Genomic DNA, 16,535 nt, shown 5'->3' on the forward strand with positions numbered 1-16,535 from the left:
TCTGTTTCTAAAGTGGCTCCTCTAGATACACCCCCACAGGGTAACTATGAGCCGGGAGCCCCTCATTGCCTGGTGGTGGCACATCTTGGGGACTCAGACTGTGCTGAGTGGGCCACAAACCTTGTCCAGGATCTGGGCGCTGAAGCCAGTCTGTGCGAGTTGGTATTGAAGGGCATCTCCAACTGTGCCTGGAAGCCAAGGAGGCTGGTGAGACATTCTGTGCCAACGGGCGGGGTGAGGTATGTCCAGGAGGGGCCAGTTGGACCCCCAAAGGGATGAGTATTTGGTAGACTGGTGCACTGAGCTGAGAGCAGAGATCTGGATCATGCTTAAGTAAGTACTGACTGGCTAGGCCTGGGCAGTCCACGCTCTCTTCCTGGGCCTCAGCCTCCTCATCTGTAAGCTCCTATTGGGACTATGTCTCGGTCTTCATTATTTTTCTACCATTGCTTCAACATATTTTCATAGATTCAGGGAGGTGAGGAGGACTGGGGATGCCATTGCCATTTTAGAGATTAATAGCTATGGCTCAGGGAGGTGGTCAGGGTCAGGGGGAGTTGGTCTGGGGGAGGATATCCTGCCGAATGCTGAGGAGGCTCTCACAAGGCCTGTGGGAGCCCTCACCTTCCATATGGATGATGCTCTGCTGCAGCTTGCTCAGCAGCCCGTCCAGAGCCGTGTAGTTGGTCACCTTGAAAGTGTGGGTCTCTTTGGGGTCCGAGGCAATCAGCTTCAGTTCTCTGTCAGTCTTAACCTTCTCAAATGCATTGCCCACCTGTCCAGAGGCCCCAGTCAGTGAGAGATCCATCACCATCTGCTCCCTTCTTCTTTCCTTCCCTGCTCACTGTCCCTTCACCCCCAACAAAGCTCCACTTTGGGCAGTGTGTTCCTGACACACCTGGCCTCCTCATGCAGGCCAACCCCTCAGCCTACTGAGCCTGATGACCCTCCCCTGTGCAGAAGGCCAGCTGTTCATGTTAGCTGGCAGGACTCAGCTCAGCACCATCTATGAACATTTGTACAGGCTTTCCCCACCCTGCTCAGCCAGTGAGCTACGCCCACCTCAGGATGAGCCTCCTGTAGGACCCAATAAGGAGGGGGGCATGTAGGACTAGGTGGTCAGGAGAAGAGGCATGTCTATGAACAGAGAGAGTTTGGATATACTGCTTCCAAAAGTCTCCATCTGACTCCTCCAGAGTTACACAGAGCCAGGGGCTGCCTCTCAGCTCTTGGCTCTTACCCCAATGGCAAAGCGCTCAACTCCCTGCATTTTTGGGGAGTTGATGACAGTTGTAAGGTTGAGAGGGTCCTCAAATATGTCACCGTCAGTGATCACCACCATGATCTTCGATGCTTTCTTTCTGGAGCCGCGGCTTGGAATGAAGACGTTGTCTCTTAACAGAGAAAGAATAAAGACAATCTTCCAAAGGGGTGTCTGGGCTCTGGGCAAGCTTTTACCTGCCTGAACTGGAGAATTAAAGAGCCCTCCAGATGGGGAATAAAGGCCTAGAAAAGGGTGGGTTTGGCCCTTATTTCACACAGCAAGGCATAAGCCGCATGGATGCTGCCCCTTTTATGTGTACACAGTATGGAATTTTCGGTTAAAAGAGCAGGCAATATTTTTTTTCTTTATTTTCCTTCACAGCAAGCCACAGAGTAACAAATATTTTTTTTATTTTATGATTATTTCACTTCTATAAAAATTTGTACTTTTGGGTTTTTTGTTTTTTGTTTTTGTTTGTTTGGTTGGTTTTTGTTTGTTTTTTTGAGACGGGGTTTCTCTATGCAGCCCTGGCTATCCTGGACCTGGCTTTGTAGGTCAGCTAGCCTCAAACTCACTTTTGGGGTTTTGAGGCACATCTGTTCAGTCTCCTGAGTGCTGGCGTTACAGACATGTATCATCTATGTTTCTATGGTACATATGCACCAGGCATTTTCATAAATATTGTATATATTTTAGCTCTTTAATCCTCACAAAATCCTAAGAAGCAAAGATTTGTATTGTCGACAGCACATTAGGAGTGACAGCACTTCTCGGCATCCTGACCTCTTCCTCCCACAGTTCCACCCAGCCACTCCTCCAGACACTATGCCACAGAATTCCAGCAGGCATCCCACTCACAGGACGTGCTGCATGGCTGAGGCAGTCTTAGTGACATTCTTCACTTGAACGATGCTCTGAACTCTGGCAAGGGAGGCCATAACATCCCGGCTGTCTCGAAGATCAAACTCAGTCTGGATCACGGTCCCATACTGCACCAGGGCAAAGCTGCACTGGAGAGCAGAGTGAGATGGAGGGGGTCATCAGACTGTACTACAGACACCCCTATCCCAACGGGCTTCTCTTGGAAATGCAGGAAGAAGCCACTCCTCTACTCTGTAAACCCTGACAGAAGGAGCTGCTAATGCAAAGGGAATCTGTAGTCAGGCACAGGCAGAGGAGAGTGATTTCCCCTTGAATCCACGACCCCATGACAACCCCTCTATATTGACTACAGGATCTGCCATGTAGCTTTCTTAATGTCCAGTGGGACATTAGCAAATGCATATATCGGGGCATTGGTGCATTAAAAGGTTGGGCTGGCCTTCTGGAGATTCACAACTACCACAAATGAGTAGGGCCATCTCAGACCACCCATCCCCAGTCAAGCAAACAGATGCTTATGGCTGCAAGGTAGCTCCAGGCAAAACTGACGGAAGAGTCACCCAGCTGAGTTCAGCTCAAACACCTGAAGAGCTATGAGCAAATGAAGGGTGGTTGTTCTGAAGCCGTTCCATAGACATAGATGAGTGGTAGGTGATGAGAGCTCAGCCCTCCAGGGAGCCCACCTCAAAACACTTCTCATAGAAGTTCCTCATCATGTTGGAGATGAAATCTTTGGCCCTCTGGAAGTCTTCGGGCTCAATGCTTCCCGAGCCGTCCAGAACAATAGCAATCTCGGTACCTGGTGAAGGTAAAGGGGCAGGCGGGGAGTGGGTATGAGATGCGGGCCAGGAGGAAGGGCAACATGTTCTGCCCTGTAAGGCACCCCCCCCACCCCCCCACACACATACATAAAGTACTCAGTCCCTATGGTTCAGTTCAGGGAAGAAGCCGGGAAGCTCCTGAACATGGGAGTTCTTTCCTTAAAGACAAAGAGAGATCCAGACCCTGGCTCTTGACTACTATGGGACTCACTCCCATTTGGGAGGCCTCGGTTTCCCCACCTCTAAGATGAGCAGGGCCAGGGAGATGGCTCAGCTGGTAAAGGACCTTGCTGCCAAGCCCGAGGACCTGAGTTTGATCCCTGAGACTTATGTAGTAAAGAGAGAGAACCGACTCCTGCAAGTTGTCCACTAACCTCCAAATGTGTGCTGTGATACAGGTGTGTGTTTGGTGTGTGAGCACACCCACGCCCATGCGCAATGAACAAACATGCAAACAAACAAATGTTTTTAAAGAGAAGGAGATGGAGCTGGGACTGGCCATACCTGTAGGACCTAACCACTGTTCCCCATCTTCAGGACCCAGCCACTGTCCCCCATCTCCTAGATCTGAACACATCTTGATCCCAGAGACCGTTAGCCTGGAGGTTCGTTATGGAGGCACCTGATCTGCCTCTTCTCACCAGCTTCCTCCTCTTCATCCTCCTCCTCTTCTTCCTCTTCCACTGCCCGGGGTCCTCTGGCTAGTTTCTTATCCTCCCCCATGCTGCCTCCTTTGTTTCTGTAGTCGCCAGGGTCCACATGGGTGTCTGGATCCAGGAGTCCTTCTTTAAGAACATACAGAGAAGACCCAGAGTCAGATGAAACCTCCACGCACCAGGATTGCCCCCAAGGCATCCTTAGCTCTGTCCTGACAAGGACCCTGAGCCTGTTTGTCCCATTCTGGGTCTCAGTGTCTGGCTGCCTCTGCTGTGAGCTAGTGTTCTTCCTGGATCCCTTTGTGGCTGCCCAAGGCCAGAGAAGCTCCATTCCTTACCGAGGTCAGAGAAGTTGGCTTGGGCCCGGAGGTCCAAGCTGGGGCTCAGTAGACTGCAGGCACCTGTGAGCTCGGAGTTAAGACTGCTGAGCTGCCGGGCCTGTACCTGAATGCATACCTGGGAGAAGGCAAAAAGAAGGAGCAGGCAGGCCGAGTCAGCCCCATATTCCCTAGTCACAGTCCCTGTCACCCCCCATTCCAGAACGCAGTGGCTGAACTAGATAGAGGACACTGGAACCGCTGCCTCCCTCCTCGGGGTCAGGAGTCAGTTGCTAGGGTCCAAAATGCAGTCCGTGGGCACTGGGTCAGACTTGGCATCTGTGTAGATGGCCAAACCAGATAGGTGGCATCATAGCAACCTGATTGACAACCATCATCACCCACAGGGGCCAACACCAGCCTCCCCGAGGCCCTTTGTCCTCCTGCCTACATACTCACCAAAACACCATGGTGGTTCCGGGCCACCGTCACGCCCTGGTACTTGCCCTTCGGCATATGGATGTGCTCTGAAACAGTTAAGGCAGGGAAGGAGGAAGGGATTCTGGGAGGTCAGGCAAAGGTCAGGGGCACAGGGCTGCTGATGTCAGCAGCCTCTAGACACTGGGGTTGAGGGCTCCACAGACCAGAGTAGATGTTGGGCATGCCAGAATGCAGTCCCCGCCCAGCCCTATTTACCATCTCAGCAAAGACCTCGGTGCCCAGCCTTGATAGCAGGGATGGGGATTCAGAAATGACTGTCACCTGGGGCTTCTCAAGGGGCTCCTGGTGGGTGTGTGTGTGTGTGTGTGTGTGTGTGTGTGTGTGTGTGTGTGTGTTTTGGGGGCAGTAGGCTGAAGGCACCTGTGAGCTCTGAGTTAAGGTTGTGGGGCTGACTGCTGGACCTGGACCTGAACGCATATATGGGGAGAGGGGTCCAGGAAGATTCCCAAAGTCAGCCTCAAGCCTCAGCACATATGCATGCCCATCTACATGTGAACACACACAGGGACACATAAAAACAGGAATATATTACTTAACAGAGTGTCAGGCATGTAACGACAGTCTGAGTGTTGGCTCCAGATCTGTCATTAGGACTGTATGAGGAGAGGCAGGCTGGGCTGTGGGTGGGTGGCATGGGCCTGGGCGTTGGGGAGAGAAGCTCACTGTGGGGCTGGAGGCCAGGGGTGGTAGGGCTAGATCAAGCAGGACTGGAATTGGAATGGTTTGGGCTGAGCTATGTGAGATTCCTAGGAGGGTGTCCTGAGGAGCATACTACGGAGGTGGAGTTAGCTTACCTACTGGATGGCAATCGATGTCACCTGGAGTGATGGATATGGCACATCGATGCAGGGGTGCTGACGTCCTCTTGGTGCTGTGCCTGGTGACCAGGAGGCTGAGTGGGAAGGCAGACAGTAAAGACAGGCTGGCTGAGGGCTCCTTTCCCCTCCCTGCCTGCTCAGGTCCTGTCTTTCTATTCCTGCCTGAGGAGGAGGCCCAGACCTGAGAAAGACAGACAGCTGTCTAGCCCAGGATTCCAGACTCGGCATTATGGAGAAGGCACTTACTCAGCCCCTACTTCTACAGGGCTCCAGGCAGGAAAACAGTTCAATGTAACCCCTGTCTGCCTGTGACCCCCGACTGCCTGTGACCCCCGACTGCCTGTGACCCCCGACTGCTTGTAACCCCCATCTGCCTGTAACCCCCGACTGCCTGTAACCCCCGACTGCCTGTAACCTCCAACTGCCTGTAACTCCCGACTGCCTGTAACCCCCGACTGCCTGTAACCCCTGTCTGCCTGTAACCCCCGACTGCCTGTAACTCCCGACTGCCTGTAACCTCCAACTGCCTGTGACCCCCGACTGCCTGTAACCCCCGACTGCCTGTAACCCCTGTCTGCCTGTAACCCCCGACTGCCTGTAACTCCCAACTGCCTGTGACCCCCGACTGCCTGTAACTCCCGACTGCCTGTGACCCCCGACTGCCTGTAACTCCCGACTGCCTGTAACCCCTGTCTGCCTGTAACTCCCGACTGCCTGTAACCCCCGACTGCCTGTGACCCCCGACTGCCTGTGACCCCCGTCTGCCTGTGACCCCCGTCTGCCTGTGACCCCCGTCTGCCTGTGACCCCCGACTGCCTGTGACCCCTGTCTGCCTGTAACCCCCGACTGCCTGTAACCCCCGTCTGCCTGTGACCCCCGACTGCCTGTGACCCCTGACTGCCTGTGACCCCCGACTGCCTGTAACCCCTGTCTGCCTGTGACCCCTGTCTGCCTGTAACTCCCGACTGCCTGTAACCCCTGTCTGCCTGTAATCCCCGACTGCCTGTAACCCCCGACTGCCTGTGACCCCCGTCTGCCTGTGACCCCCGTCTGCCTGTGACCCCCGTCTGCCTGTGACCCCCGACTGCCTGTGACCCCCGACTGCCTGTGACCCCCGACTGCCTGTGACCCCCGACTGCCTGTTACCCCCGACTGCCTGTGACCCCCGACTGCCTGTGACCCCCGACTGCCTGTGACCCCCGACTGCCTGTGACCCCCGACTGCCTGTGACCCCTGTCTGCCTGTGACCCCTGTCTGCCTGTGACCCCCGACTGCCTGTGACCCCCGACTGCCTGTGACCCCTGTCTGCCTGTGACCCCTGTCTGCCTGTGACCCCCGACTGCCTGTGACTCCCGACTGCCTGTGACCCCCGACTGCCTGTGACCCCCGTCTGCCTGTAACCCCTGTCTGCCTGTAACTCCCGACTGCCTGTGACCCCCGACTGCCTGTGACCCCTGTCTGCCTGTGACCCCTGTCTGCCTGTAACCCCCGACTGCCTGTAACCCCCGTCTGCCTGTGACCCCCCGTCTGCCTGTGACCCCCGACTGCCTGTGACCCCCGACTGCCTGTGACCCCCGACTGCCTATGACCCCTGTCTGCCTGTGACCCCCGACTGCCTGTGACCCCCGACTGCCTGTGACCCCTGTCTGCCTGTGACCCCCGACTGCCTGTGACCCCCGACTGCCTGTGACCCCCGACTGCCTATGACCCCTGTCTGCCTACCACACACCTGACAGAGTTTGGAGCACACTTGGTGGTTAGAAAAGATTGCTGTCCCGTGGGATGGAGTGAGGGAACCAGGAAGTCACTTGTCACACTGCGGGTCCCTTGAGGGACAAAGCTGGCTGCGGTATTTGACCCATCTGGCCTTAGTGTTTCCTGACTAAGAACTAGTGTTTTGGGGACCCCATGAAGACAGTCTGAGCAGATAACCTCTTGTCCCCCAACCCAAGTCCAAGCAGATGGCAGAGGGGACAGTGTCCGCTTAAACATTCTCACTGTCCACATTGCTGCGTGGGGCCTGGGGCTTGGCTGGCCTGAGATGGGGGGTGGGGGGTGGGAGGGGTGAGTGAGCTCTTCTCACTGGGGTTGGAAACAGAGTGACAGAGTGGTAGGGAAGGGGATCTGAAGATTACCCTGGTAGTTGTGAGCCAAGTCCAAGGACTCCGTGGTGGTGACAGGAAGCTCTGGAGGGCTTTGTAAAGGGGAAGCACATGACTAGTCTGTGCTTTGGAAAGGTCACGATGTGGCTGTGGTGGGCTGGAGGAGAAGTCAGCACAGGGGAGGGGCAGACTGGGCTGCTGTTCTCCTTCCTCAGCTCTCTCAGCTCTTACCACTAGACACTTTTTTTTTTTTTTTATTTGAGACAGGGTCACTCTGTAGCCCTGGCTGTCCTGGAACTCACTCTGTAGACCAGGCTAGCCTCAAACATAGAGATCCACCCGCCTCTGTCTCCTGAGTGCTAGGATTGAAGCGGTGCACCACCACACCCAGCTTAGAATAAGGACCAGGCATCTGTTTTTCCTTTGTGGTGTTGCTGAGGATTGAACCCAGGGCCTTGTGCATGCCAGGCAAGTGCTCTGCCACTGACCCACTCCCCAGCCCCTCCTTGTTTTCTTTTTTTTAAACCCCTCATCACAGCCCATAGCCAAGGCAGGATCTGACCCCATCTCTACCTCTCCAACCTGCCCTGCTCCTCCAGAGAAAGACCTGTAGATGTGTGCTGCGGCCTTTATCAAACTTTAGGTCCTGGTCCCTTCCTGCCTCCGGCCCTCTGGCTGGGCTGTCCTTTCTGCCTGGAACTCTGGCCTCTCACTCCCTAAAGTGGTTCATTCCCATCCCTGTACCCTGCTTAATTGTCACCCACTCATACTGCTTTCTCTAGGTAGCCCCACCTCACACCCTAGAAGCCCTGCTTCCCGTGATTTCCTGCTCAGAACCACCAGAGAACAGCTTGCCTCTTCATTTACCTACTTATCATCTGTCTCGTCCACTAAGCGAGTTCCCCAACAGCCTTGTCTACCTTGTCCATCACGCAGTTCCCGAGGCCTAGAACACGCCTTGCACAGTGTAGGGGTTCAGTAGACATTTGTTGAATGACTTACATGACACAGTACAGGCAATAGCTGAGGGGTTGATCTGAAGGGTCGGACAGAAGGGTAGCAGACCAAGGTGTGCCTGAGTCTCCAAATCAGGTCACTGCTCAATAATTCCGCCTCTCTCCCCAGGCCATCCTGGCCCCTGTACCTTTCCCCCTGCTCCCAATGGTAGGTGTGTTCATAACTGTGTTTCCTCTCAGACCACCTGGAAAGCATGGCTGTCCCCCATCTTCAGCCCTCCATCTGTGGTGCCTTTTACTCCCTTCTCCTGCAGAACAACCTTCCCAGGCACCAGCTCCACAGGAACCTTCCCAAAGGAGGATACAACCCGACCCCCTTCAAGCCTCTAATAGCCCCTAACTCCTAGATACCCACTCCCATATCCAGCCTTCTTCCCACCTTGGCTACAAGCTCCCAAGAGACCACACGCACAGCTATGCAGGCTGTATACCGCACATCCCCAAGATGGCCAGTCACCTTTCAAGTGTGCGATTCTGTGGCCTGAGGCCCGGTCTGTGCTGCTCCCACCCCTTTCACGGTTGGCGGCCTCCAGGTTTGCTGACTCAGTGGTTAGCCAACCAGCTAAACACAGACTGACCAGCTGTGGCCGAGGACCAGCCATCTACTGAGAGCCCCAGGTTCACTGTTTCACTCTGGACTGGCTGCAGCCCCAGGACATCTAATCCAGCTCCTGCCTGCTCTCAGATCTAATGGTCTGTCTTCCCAGAGCCATCCCCAAATCCTCTGGGGGAAGACCTGCTGACATCCCACTCCACCCTCCTGCAGCAGTCCCAGACGAGGGTACTGGCAGGGTTACTTAGTCCGCCGTACTTTAGAAAGTACAAGAAAGTTAAGAGGGACATGTTACCCTCACCGTGGGGATGGGAGTGGATAGCAGCCTGTTCCTCTCTCTACAGCAAGCTGGGCCAGTCAATTGGCTCATTTCCTGCCCCCCTGCAGCAAGCACTGAAACCCAGAATTGTCTCCACCACATCCTCCTACTGACATTGCAAACCTCCTAGCACCCCTCTGCCTTAGCAGGTATTCAGGGAGGTGTCCATGAACCCCACTAGGTCCCCAATCTCTTGACAACTCCCAGCACTCTAGGCATTGGGGGCTTTAAATGCAAATACTCCCTTCTCATCCACCTTGGCCCTTGGGTCTCTAAGGAAGGGGGAATTAAGTCTGTGAGCCGCGGACTGGTAAGGGACCTGCTGGGGTAGTGGTGGAAGGCGGTGGTGGAGATGGTCATAGATAACTTGACTAGAAATCATCTATGTAGTGCGAACAATTTGGAAAACAAAATGCAAACTCAACCTCCCTTTGTAGGCCTGATGAAATAAATACACCTGTCTGCAGAGTTGAAGCGACAAATTGCCCACACGCTCCCCATCAGTTCTGTGCACGCCATGCAAAACTCCAGCTCAGACAGCACCACCAACGGGGCTGAAGGACCCAATGCTGTTGGAGGGTTGCTGGGTGGAGTAGGTTCTGTTTGTCTCATTTTATATCAAGTTAAAAACCAGGCAGAACTAACCGACAGAGACACAAAGGTGGCAGGCCGGTGACTGTCGACGGGGAGGTGTCTGGTGCAGAACACAGGGCTCCCAGGAGACTTTCCTGGTGCTCTTTATTGTTGTTGTTGATTTGGCTTTTTTAGACATGGTCTCTTTGTATAGCCCCGGCTGTCCTGGTACTCACTATGTAGACCAGGCTGGCCTCAAACCTGCCTCTGCCTCCAGAGTGTCCATGTGCTGCCATACCTGGCTGCCCTCGTGTTTTTTATCCAGATGCTGCTTATACAGATGGCTTGTTTTAAGAATATACATTGATCCGGGCAGTGGTGGCGCATGCCTTTAATGCCGGCACTCAGGAGGCAGAGCCAGGAGGATCTCTGTGAGTTCGAGGCCAGCCTGGGCTACAGAGTGAGTTCCAGGAAAGGTGCAAAGCTACACAGAGAAACCCTGTCTCGAAAAACCAAAAAAAAAAAAAAGTACATTGAGCTGTACATTGACATGTGTGAACTTTCATATGTGAGTTATGGCAATACAAAATTACCAAAACCCAATAAGTATCAATTTTTTTATTTTGTTTTGTTTTTTGATACAGAATCTCACCATGCAATTCTAGCTGACCTGGAACTTGCTATGTAGGCCAGGCTGGCCTTGAACTCATAGAGATCTGCCTGCCTCTAACTCCTAAGTGCTGAGATTAAAGGCGTGTGCCACCACACCTGACCCAAACATCAACTTCCAATTCTTCTTCCTAAAGCCAAAAGCTTTTGACAATATTCTCACTCTTCCTGCCTCCAACCTTTCTAGCTCTTCTAGACCCTCCATCAATAGTGACAAGGTACTACGCCCACCTCTCCTCTTACTCTTTATGGCTCTCAGTCTCAGCCACTGAGCATTTCCCTTGCTCAGGGTAGCCCCCAGGCTTTTAGCCAAGCTCTTCTCTGTGCCTGGACTCTTTCCTCTCAACCCTGTGGTGCTAACTGTGATCACCCCCAGTCCTGACACAGACACTGAAGATGACCTTTGTTCAAGTTCCCGGAGGCCCCAGGCTCCCACCAGAGCTGCTGGTATTGTCATTGTGAGACTTGTCTGCATCCTTCACGAGCCCATCAGCTTGTCAAGGACAGGAGCCACATCTCACTCTCTTTTGGGGGGATGTGGGAGACAGGGTCTCACTATGTAGCCCTAGAGGGCCTGGAATTCACTATGTAGATCAGGTTGGCTTCAAACTCACAGAGCTCTGCCTGTCTCTGCTTGAGTGCTGGGATTCAAAAGTGTGCCACCACCCTGACTCCCTCTCTGTGTGTTTTTTTTTTTTTTTTTGGAGCTGAGGATCGAACCCAGGGCCTTGTGCTTGCTAGGCAAGTGCTCTACCACTGAGCTAAATCCCCAACCCCCCTCTCTGTTTTAACCCACAAATTTTGTCTGGCATCAAACAGATGCTGTATAAATATCTGTTGGATAAATGAAATGCACCTGCCCTTACCACTTAAGTCTACTGATGAACTCCACTCCACCAACAGAGATCTTACGACTAAAAGCCATTCTTGCCAATAGCCACCTGCTATTTTGGACTTTAATACTGATATTTCAGTTAAGAGTGCATGGCTATAAGCAACAGAAATCTATCACTGACAATATAAACAATGATATTAAGTCCTTTCACTGTAGTGATGAGAAACCCAGCATTGACAAAGGGGTCTGAGCCTGCTTTGTGGGTGTGGCCGGGGCAACGTCCAAGGCTGAGGGGACTGTTGCACTAACTGCTAATCTTCATGCACTCCCTGCTAGGCAGAACAGTTCTACTAAGCCAGGAGCTCTTCCCTGGCTCTGTTCAAAGCCTGCTGCAACCCTGGGCTCACTTTCACAAATAGGTATAAAGAAAACTCCCAGGCTGGGGGTGGAGTTCAGTGGCAGAGAGCTTGCCTAGCACATGTGAGACCCTGGGTTTAATTCCCAACACCACTCCTCCAAATTACTTTTTAAAAGATGTATTTATTATTTACTTGTTTATTTGTGGTGTGGTGGTGTGTGTGTGTGTGCGTGCGTGCGTGCGTGTGCGTGTGCGTGTGTGTGTGTGTGTGTGTGTGTGTGTGTGTGTGTGTGTGTGTGTGTATGCGTAAGTATTTGTGAATTACCTCAGAAACCAAAAGAGGATAATTGGTTCCCCTAGGACCTGAAGTTACAGGTGGTGGTGAGTCACCTGACACGGGGGCTGGGAATTAAACTAGAGTCAATTAAACTACAGAGAATTAAACACTTTTAATGACTGAGCCATCTCTCCAGCTCCCCATCCCCCACTTTTGCTCTTAAAAAAAAAAAAAAACAGACTGGCAAGATAAAGTCACCTACTGCCATGCCTGATGACCTGAGTCCTATCCCCAGGACTCCCACGATGGACCAAGAGAACAGACTCTGGCAAGCTGTCCTTTGACCTCTACACACATGTGATGGCACATGCTCTCCCACAAAATAAAACACATAAATAAAATATAATAAAAAATAAATAAACCCTTGATTACGGAGAAGCAGCAAAGCAGATGAGGTGGAATGTGGAGGGCGGGGCCCAAGGCTGGGCTTGAGCCCGGCTCTGTGGTAGAGCAAGCACAGAAACAAGCCCTGTGACCTTTGTGGGGAAAAGTGGCCGAGGGCTGGGCTTGGTGGCATACACCTATCCCAACACTGGGAAGACAGATATAGCAGGATCTCTTTGAGTCTGAGGCTAGCCTGGTCTACATAGAGAGCTACAGGACAGCCCGGACTACACAGAGAGACTGTGTCTCAAAAAAAGGTAGAGGAAAACCAAGGTGGTACACACCTATAATCCCAGAACAGTAGAATCGGGAGTCTGAGGTTAGCCTGAGCTATGTGAGACCTTGTCTCAAAGCCCCCGCCCTCCAAAAAGGGGGTGTGCTGTGGGATAATGCTCTTGTACACTGTAAAGATTTGTCACTCGAACTGGTTTAATAAAACACTGGTTGGCCAGTAGCCAGGTGGGAAGTATAGGCAGAGCGACCAGACTAGAATTCTGGGAAGAGGAAGGGCGGAGGCAGGAGTCGGCCAGCTAGACACAGAGGAAGTGAGATGAGAATGTCACATTGAGAAAATGTACCAAGCCATGTGGCTAAAGATAGACAAGAATTATGGGTTAATTTAAGTGTAAGAGCTAGTTAGTAATAAGCCTGAGCTACCAGCTGAGCATTTATAAGTAACATTAAGCCTCAGAGTCAATTATTTAAGAAGTGGCTGCATGTATTTGGGAACAGGCAGGTGGGAGAGAAACTTCTGCCTACAAGGGTGGAAGGGAGAGGTTGGAAGGGGGAGGGTGGAAGGGGGAGGGTGGAAGGGGGAGAGTGAAAGGAAGAATGACTACTTTAAATTAAAAGACACAATATACTATCCAAGAACCATAACTGGGTCCTGACTATGAGGCAATACTGCTTATAGGACATGTTGCTTATTGGTAGAGAGAGTATTTGCTTAGCATGCAAGAGGTTCTGGGTTCAAGTCCCAAAACATGAAAAAGAACACAAATGTAGCCAGGCAGTGGTGACTCACACCTTTAATCCCAGCACTAGAGAGGCAGAGGAAGGCTGATCTCTGTGAGTTCTAGGCCAGCCTGGTCTACAGAGAGAATTCCAGGACAGCCAGGGCAACACAGAGAAACCCTGTCTCAAGAAAAAAAAAAGAAAGAAAGAAAAAGAAAAAAGAAAGAAAGAGAGAGAGAAAGAAAAAGAAAGGATGAAAGAAAGAACCTATGTTAAACCAACTCAACTATAAAAGTTACTCTAGTAAAAACAGGAAATTGAAATGGGCCACCACAGATAGGACTGTACATACAGAGTTTCTCCTCTATCTAGATCTGCCCCTGCCTCAGCGCTCTGCATGACCCCTATCTGTAGAAGGCATATTTGACCTGTTATGTCCCTGACCAACATGAAGGCTACCTGAACCCAAAGGGACTGGGGTGCGGAAGGCGGTGGGTGGTGGGTGTCTGTCTGCTCTGCTCACTGCTCCATTCCCAGGGCCTAGCACACAGTGTGGCTTAGCACACAGTAGGAGCTCCATCAGTATTTGGAGTGAATGATAACCTGCCTTCTCTTCTCACATTTCCAGGCTGGACACAATGCTAGTTTCACTGATATGACCTGCTTTCGATTTCATACAGTCACACCTTGTTTAATTCTTCTGGTCTTTGACATTACAAGCACCGCTACTGTCAATGTCTCCACGTCAGGGCTAGGAGCAAAGCTCAGTAGTAGTGGCTTAGCATTCCTGAGGCCTTGCATTCAATTTTCAACATCACACACACACACACACACACACACACCAAACTCACACACACACACACACACACACACACACACACACACACCCCAACATACCAACTACATGCCTGGGGCAGGGTTCCCAGGGTAGAGTGTGTACTTAGAATGTGTAAGATCCTGGGTTGAATCCAAGCAACACATTTGTTTTTCTTTTGCATGGGCCTGTCTCTCCAGAGCTGGTACCTGGGGTGGAACTGCTGAGCCAAAGGCCACTGTGCATGACCATGCTGTTCTCCAAGGCAACAGTGGCAACCCACTCCTACACATTCCTGTCTCCCCACATCCTCACCAGCACAGCACTCTCAGATCTGACAGTTCTTGCTCAGCCAGGGGTGGATACAGACCATATTTTCAAGACATGAGGCAATGTTTATCATAGCTCAATTTGGCCAGAACCTGTATAAAGAAAGCCCTTCAGGTCCATTTTCTCAAGTAGTCCTACAAGCAACCCTGTGAGTTCTGGAAATCACCAGTCGGAGGGGAGAAACTGAGGCTCGGGGCTCAGCACATCACTAAGATTGCTCAGTGAACACAGTGAGGTGCCTCTGAGCTTTGATCCCCCAGAACGATGGACTCTTAGTCTCTATGGATGAGCCTCATAGTTTCTATTTTTCCTTCCGTTTCCTTCAGTTATTTATTTACTTATTGTCACCCTCCAGCTTTCTGATGTTGAACACATGTAACATTTATAAGGCAGAAAAGACCCTAAGTGAACTTCATTTTCAAGTGGTATTTAAGGTCCCTTCCCTAACCAGCGTAGGGGAAACTGCACGAGCAGAGGACAGGGGCTCTGTGACTCCCACAGTTTCGTCTGGGGATCACAGCCCCCACCTTTCTCTCTTTGGCTGTCTCATTCACAAAGTGAAAGCTGTGCTGCCCGGGCTCTGGGGTGGGATATGACAGCCTTCTCTGGGGTACACCTCAGGCATCTTGGGAGCCCCCAAGATGCCCTCACCCTTCCCCGTGGTAGCCCCACTCACCAGGTCTGATTGGTGCTGGGGTCTCGATGCAGAAGGGAGCCAAGCACAGAAGGTGTGCCTGGCTTCAGTGCTGTGACCCAGGGCCAGGCCACATCCACATTGAAGGCTCCCAGTGGCCTCATGCCTGTGAACAAAAGAGAAACATCTGCTGGAACAGGCACACCACTGAGGCTGGGGCTGTACCTGTGCCTGCCATCAACCCATCAGATCCTGCGGAGGAGGCTTCCACAAACGCCTTTCCCATTAGAGAGGGAATGGATGTCGGGGTGGGGGGGGGTCCTGACCCAGGCGCTGGTCCCCATTCTAAACCAAGCTGCTCCAGTCTCAGGGAAGACATCCTCTAAGGAACACCACCTACTTGCTTATACTTTCTGCTTTGTGATTTTTCACACCAGTGAAAATCATGGCCCATACTGTGACCTGTACCAGACTCAACAGGGATCTAGAGCCCCCAGAGAAGGCCTCTACCCCTTCAAAGTGATCCAAGAGGACACACGATGTCTTAAAAAATACCTTCAAAGAATGTATGATAGAGTTTTGTTCTTTAACAACCCTGAACTGGAAACAAGCCAAATGGGAGAGTGGATGAAGTGACCGTGTGTTCATATGATGGAACACCAGCACTTGGGAGGCAGAGGCAAGTGGATTGCTATGTGCTATGTAGTTCAAGGTCAGCCTGCTCTACAAAGTGAGACCCTGTCAAAAAAAAGAAAAAAACAAAAAGGCCAGGAGTGGTGTTGCACATTTTTAATCCCAGCATTTGAGAGGCAGAGGCAGGTAGATCTCTGAGTTTGAGACTAACCAGGTCTAGGACAGCCAGGGCTACACAGAGAAACTCTGTCTCAAACCACCACCCCCAAAAAAGAAAGAAAAACACAAACAAATTTTGAACTTTAGTCCATATGTGTACTGAAATGTTTAAGCACACATAAGAATGCTTATGTATGAGGGTCTCTCTCATACATGCTAGGATGGGTAGATAGAAATGAAGAATCACTGGGGCTGGAGAGATGGCTCAGAGGTTAAGAGCACTGACTGCTCTTCCAGAGGTCCTGAGTTCAATTCCCAGCAACCACATGGTGGCTCACAACCACCTGTAATGAGATCTGGTGCCCTCTTCTGGCCTGCAGTCACATATGCTGTATACATAATAAATAAATAAATCTTTGAAAAAAAAAAAGAAAAATGATCAAATATGGCTGAACATTAAAAAAAAAAGAAATGAAGAATCACATAGAAAAATATTCAGAATTGTAAAATATAAATATAATGCCTAAATTTTTATTATTATTATTATTATTTTTGGTTTTTCAAGACACGGTTTCTCTGTGAAGCAGTCCTGGTTGTCCTGGAACT

The 16,535-nt window shown here is 51.5% G+C and overlaps 1 protein-coding gene across 1 annotated transcript in view; it reads right to left on the reverse strand.

Annotated features, from left to right (window-relative positions):
- The window catches only part of Itgae (integrin subunit alpha E), a 50,555-nt gene extending 34,248 nt beyond the window's left edge, over positions 1-16,307 (reverse strand). The window contains exons 1-10 of the mRNA XM_052758607.1: positions 15,180-16,307; positions 5,236-5,333; positions 4,400-4,467; positions 3,962-4,079; positions 3,609-3,752; positions 2,830-2,945; positions 2,123-2,274; positions 1,241-1,394; positions 625-775; positions 121-188 (exon numbers count right to left, since the gene is read on the reverse strand). Of these exons, the coding sequence (XP_052614567.1) occupies positions 121-188; positions 625-775; positions 1,241-1,394; positions 2,123-2,274; positions 2,830-2,945; positions 3,609-3,752; positions 3,962-4,079; positions 4,400-4,467; positions 5,236-5,333; positions 15,180-15,301 (1,191 nt within the window). The 5' untranslated portion in view covers positions 15,302-16,307. The remainder of the gene's footprint in view (positions 1-120; positions 189-624; positions 776-1,240; positions 1,395-2,122; positions 2,275-2,829; positions 2,946-3,608; positions 3,753-3,961; positions 4,080-4,399; positions 4,468-5,235; positions 5,334-15,179) is intronic.
- Positions 16,308-16,535: the final 228 nt, after the last annotated feature.

This window comes from Peromyscus californicus, unplaced genomic scaffold (assembly GCF_007827085.1).
Source record: "Peromyscus californicus insignis strain IS unplaced genomic scaffold, ASM782708v3 Scaffold_3__1_contigs__length_106647218, whole genome shotgun sequence".
Classification (NCBI taxonomy): domain Eukaryota; kingdom Metazoa; phylum Chordata; class Mammalia; order Rodentia; family Cricetidae; genus Peromyscus; species Peromyscus californicus.